The 5,992-nt window shown below is 32.4% G+C and overlaps 1 protein-coding gene across 1 annotated transcript in view; it reads left to right on the top strand.

Annotated features, from left to right (window-relative positions):
- LOC102832847 (disintegrin and metalloproteinase domain-containing protein 18-like) overlaps positions 1-5,992 on the top strand; it is a 197,331-nt gene that overhangs the window by 125,634 nt on the left and 65,705 nt on the right. The window contains exon 11 of the mRNA XM_006859991.1: positions 795-931. Within this exon, the coding sequence (XP_006860053.1) occupies positions 795-931 (137 nt within the window). The remainder of the gene's footprint in view (positions 1-794; positions 932-5,992) is intronic.

Genomic DNA, 5,992 nt, shown 5'->3' with positions numbered 1-5,992 from the left:
GTCGCTATGAGTTGGTTCCGACTCGATGGCACCTGACAACAACAACAACATTGATGTCCTGGTGTAGTGCTTTAGGATTATCCTGGACTGCTTACTTCAAGGGTATGATTGGTGATTCAAATCTACGAACTGCTTCTCATAACCCTTGTAAAGAGTCGCTATCAATTTAACTGAACTGACTCTGGCACTTAACAACCACAGCAGTTGGCTTCAAAAAGTTAATGAAAATAATTTCATTATCTTTTAACTCAATTTTTCACAAACTTTTTGAAGCTCCCTCCCTCATATATTCTGAATTTATTATTTATTGTTCATGTCCCCTTTCAAATATGAATGTAAAACATAAATCATGTATTGACAGAGCCCGTTTCCTTCATATACGCTATTACATACCCATTATCTATAATAGTTACTCACATATATTTATAACAAAATAATATTTACAAATTGGATGAATCTGATTTGATAATAAAATTAAGTAAGCTTATCAGAAATGGTCATTGTATTCAGTGGTATGTAATTTGTACTAAGCCAATGTTAAATCACGAAATGTTGGTAGCTTAATTACGTCTAACAAGATTTCATGTTCCTTAAAAAATTAACTAGCCTCAATATTCATACCTATAAGACATTAAAACAAAATTATTGTAAAAATATGTTGAACACAGTATTTAAATAAAACTAAAATTTTATAGGAGCAAATAATTTCCAGTTATTACTTATTTCTATCCTATTTAATTCTTTGATACATATTTATGCATAATGTTTTTTCTTTTTAATATTCTTTATTTTAGTATCCAGATGGAATTAGTTTGGAGGGGTTTTCAATTATTATAACTCAACTACTTGGTCTTAATATAGGATTAACATATGATGACATCGATAATTGTTCTTGTCCAAGAGCTACATGCATAATGAATCCTGAGGCACTGTAAGAGTTTTTATTTATTTATGTATTTTTAATTTAGTTTGTATTTATTGTGAGGTTATTTCCAAGATGTAATACTTAAAAAAATCCTTTTATATTATATTTATATATCAATATATGTATATATATTTGATATATCAAAATTTGAGAAAGTATGTCATGCATAAAGAGATACATATTCAACATATATACATAAAATCTAAGTGAAATTAAGACTCCAGAAAATGTCAAATTCTGTAATTAACAAAAGGGGTGTAGGTGTGGCACTGTAGAATAAGCATTGAATTGCTAACTGAAAGGTAGACTGTTCAAACCCATCATCCACTCCCAGGAAACCATATGCAGAGTCACTATTAGTGGGAACAAAGTATATGACACTTAACAACAACTTAATTAACAAATGTTCAAGGAAATTAGAGGGCAAATAAAATTTTTTATAAAGACTAGAATACAAAAATATATTGATATTGTGTAGACTGTTGTCATCTTCATTATTGAAAACAAGTATGTCTATTATCATCCTTAAAATGTGAAATTGTTGGCAACTTTGGCTAATATGTTAAAGGGAAGAAAGAAGGACAAAAGATTTGAAAAAGCATTGCCTCTATTTTAAATGTTATAAATGGATAACTAGCTAAATCAACAGAATTAGTATACAATGAGGACAATCAAAAAGAATCACTGATTCATCTGTTTATAAACATCAAAAACATGTGTTACACAATTGAGAAAATAGATGTTTGTGTGCTACTGAATCAGTTTCAATTCATAGCCACCCTTATAGGGTTTCCTAGGCTACAAATCTTTACAGGAGTAGAAAGCCTCATCTTTGTCCCACAAAGTGGGTGGTAGATTTGAACTGCTGACTTTGTGGTTAGCAGCCTAACTCATAATCCACTATACTGCCAGGATTCCTTATTAAGAATGTGGATGATATATTTCAAAATTAGTAGTTTTTCCAAAACAGTTCAATAAATTTAGCAAAATGTCAATAAAAAACTAAATAATTTGCAAAGGAACTTGATAAAACTGTGAAATGATAGAGTGGAGATGGCAAATATAGACAATAGTTTAGAGATTATGACCTATGTGATAAAAAAAATTTTTTTTGATAGGTAGGTAGAAGAGTAAATAAACAGAAATGAAGGTGGTTTGGTTAATAGAGGTGTACATATTAGGACATTTTCTTCTGAGAGGAATTTGATAGCAAGGGATGTTAAGAGACTGGATGGAGAGGGACCCTAAAAAATCCACCGCCATCAAGTATATTTAGACTCATGTTATTGCTGTTGTTAGGTGCCATGGAGTCAGTTTGGACCCATAGCGACCCTACATATAACAGAACAAAACACCACCTGGTTCTATGCCATCCACACAATTGCTGCTGCATTTGCTCTTATTATTACTGCCATGCCAATCCATGTCGTTGGAGCTCTCCCTCCTTTTTGCTGTCCTTCCACTTTGCCAAGCATGATGTCCATCTCCAGGGACTGGTCCCTCCTCATAATATGTTCATACTATAAAAGACAAAGTCTGGCCCTCTTGGTGTCTAAGGAGCATTCTGGTTGTACCTGTGCCAACACAAGATTTGTTTGTTCTTCTGGTGGTTGATAATACTTTTAATATTTTCCTCCCACACCCTAACTCAAATGCATAAGTCTTCCTAATTCATTGTTCAGTTTTCACATGCATATGAGGCTACTGAAAATACCAAAGCTTGGGTCAGACACACCTTAGTCCCCAAACTGACATCTTTGCTCTTGAACTCTTTAAGAGCTCTTGTGCTGCTGATTTGCCTAATGCACTATATCATTTGATTTCTTGACTGCTGCTTTTATGAATGTTGATGGCTTATCAGAACAAAATGAAGTCTTTGACAACTTTAATCTTTTCTCCATTTATCATTTTGTTATTTATTGTCCCAGTGGTGAAAATTTTTGTTTTCTTTACATTGAGGTGTAATTCATACTGAAGGCTGGAATCTGATATTCTGTGAATCCATGATTATTTTTAAATACAACTTTTTATAGAATCATTTTAGGTTTTAAAATATGCAGAATGTAGAAAGTGTTTACATATACCTCTCTCAACTCTGAACAGTTTCTCATATAATTAACATTCTGCATAAATTAGGTACTTTTGTTACAATTGATGAATCAATATTAAGGATATTAACTAAAGACTATAGTTCATTAGTGTTCAATTTTTATGTTGTACAATGTTCAGAGATTTGAAAATCATACTACGTTATGTGTTCATGATTACAGTATCATGCAGAATATTTTCATTTGACTTTAAATGCCCTGTGTTTCACCTGCTCATTCCTTTTCTCCTCTTCCTGAATCCCAGGCAACCCATGATATGTACTGGTGTGGCACTATAGGTCACTTTGAACTGCAAGATTGGTGGTTCAAGCTCATCAGCTGCTCCTCAGGAACCCTATACAAGGTTGTTGTAGGTTGGAACTACTCGATGGCACTTAACAAAAACAACAACAAAATAGTTTTATATTTTCCATGATTTCATATTGTTAAAATTGTAGCACATGTGTATTTTTCAAATAGACTACTTTCACTTAGTAATATGTAGTTAAGCCTTTATTTCTTTTCATAGCTTGGTAGATCTTTTATTTATTTAATTTTATAGTTTATGTTATGTTATATAGTTGCTATTGATAATATCCACAGTGGAATATGCATTAATTCAATGGGTTGTACTGTACATTTCAGTAAATTGTTCACCTTCTTCAAGTTGTATAACTATTCTTATTCCTTTTTCTGAAGTGTACCTCTGTCAACATAAACTTCACTGCTTTTTAAGTTCCCTATCTCCTCTGGTAGCGTAGTGGTTACGAATCAGGCTACGAGCCTCAAGGTCAGCAGTTTGAAACTACCAGCTGTTCCACGGGAGAAAGATGAGGCTTTCTGCTCCTGTAAAAATTTACAGCCTCGCAAACCCTGTACTGGGTCGCTATGAGTTCGAACCGACTCCACGGCACATAACAACAACAACAATCTCATATTTAAGTTGCTTTTGTCAATTTGATCCCAAATGTTGTTGTTGCTGTTAAGTGCCATTGAGTCCGTTCTGACTCATAGCAACCCTGTATAGCGTTCCTGAGGAGCAGCTAGGGAATTTGAACTGCCAGCTTTGTGGTTCAAATTGGCCTTGCATCCAGTGTATTATCCCACAGTGCCACACCAGGACTACTTTGATCCATATAGACAGAGTGTAAAAGATAACAATGCTCAAAGAGCCAATTTTTATTAGAGCCTAAACTGTTTGGTTCTAATAAAACTTCAGGGAATATTTTTGTTTAAGGTTTAAATTTTACCTCAGGGCAATCACTTTCGGGGAGTCATCAGGCCTCCCTGAGTTCAGAATGACTGGGTTTCATGAGAATTTAAAATTCTGTTCTTAATCAATCAAGATTCTTTTAAAAATCAATCAAGATTCTTCTATAGAATCTGTGATTAAAATGTTCTATATAGTAGCTCAATTATTTCTTCTGGTCTCATGGCAATTGCTACATATTCCATTTCGTATTTTGATTTCTGAGTCTCCATCTTACTTAAATAACATTTCTTTTTAATCATTGTGTAATTCTCCATTGTTTGTTATGGTTGTTGCTGTTAAGTGCTATACAGTTAGTTCTGATGCATAGCGACTCTGTATAGAGTTTTAAGGAGAGACTAGTGAGTTTGAATCACCAACCTTAAGGTTAGCAGTCTAGTGCTTATCCTACAATGCCACACAAGGAATCCCTCCATTGTATGGATGTATCAAAATTTCTTTATCCATTCAGCCATTGAATGACATTTTAGTGTATCCTTCACCAAATTATGTCATTATGAATAAAGCTGTTATAAATATTGCATGGAAATATATTCATTCATTTTTGCATTTCTGGATGTAAATTTTATATTAATTTGAGGAAATACCTTGAAACATAATTGTTGGATCATATGGTAAGACTATGTTTACCTTAGTAAAAAACTGTTAGATTATCATCCACAATGGCTGTGCAATGTTGCATTCTCACCTGCAATGAATGATAACTCTCATTACTTCACATCCTTTCCAACATTTGATGTTATTAGTATGTTGTATTTTGTCCATTTTAAGAGGTGTGTAGTGATATCCCTTTGTTGTTTTAATTTACAATGTTCTTATAATGTATGATCTTGAGTATCTTTTCATGTGCTTTTATATTATCTGTATATATTCTTTAATAGATTTCTACTTATATGTTGGTAAATGTGTAATTGGGTTGTTGGCTTTCTTAATGTTGAGGTTTAAGAGTTTATTGTATTTGTGAGATATGAATCATTTATCAGATTTGTGCTTTGAAATTATTTTCTTTCAGTTTATGGTTTATCTTCTCATCCTCTTAGCAATGCCTTTCACAAAGCAGACATTTTTAATTTTAATGTGTCCAAGTTATTTTTATTTTTTTTAACTTGATGGATAAACTTTATGGGTAAAATCAACTTCTAACAGTTGTATAGTTTTGCATTTAAATTTAGATCAGTGATTAATTTTGTATCAATTTTTGAAAGATATAGGGTCACTATAAGTTAGAGGTAACTCAATGGCACCTAACAACCACAAAATAATTTCTGCATCTAGATTGATTGATTATGAAGGTTAAGTTGCTCCAGCACCATTTGCTGAAAATAACATTTCTCTATAAACTGCTTTTGCCTCTTTGTCAAATATCAATTGAGTATATTTAATGTACATTTATTTCTCGATTCTTCATTCTGTTTCATTGATGGTTTCATTGATTTTTTTCATCTGCTGTCTTGCAAATACCACACTGTCTTTATCAGCATAATTTATAGTCATCTTTAAGATAGGTATTATCAGTCTTACATCTGTTCTTTTTCAATATTTCATTAGTTATGTAAAATGTGTTTAAGGTATAAATATACATCTACAAAATAACTGACTATGATTTTTATTGGAGAAACACCAAAAGTATAGATATTTGGGGAGAATTGACATCTTGATAATGTGAAATCATCCTGAAGTCCTGATGTGGTTCTGTAGGATAAGCACTGG

The sequence above is a fragment of the Chrysochloris asiatica genome, unplaced genomic scaffold, assembly GCF_000296735.1.
Source record: "Chrysochloris asiatica unplaced genomic scaffold, ChrAsi1.0 scaffold00035, whole genome shotgun sequence".
NCBI classification, from domain to species: Eukaryota; Metazoa; Chordata; class Mammalia; order Afrosoricida; family Chrysochloridae; genus Chrysochloris; species Chrysochloris asiatica.
This window is presented reverse-complemented; position numbering and strand designations above follow the sequence as displayed.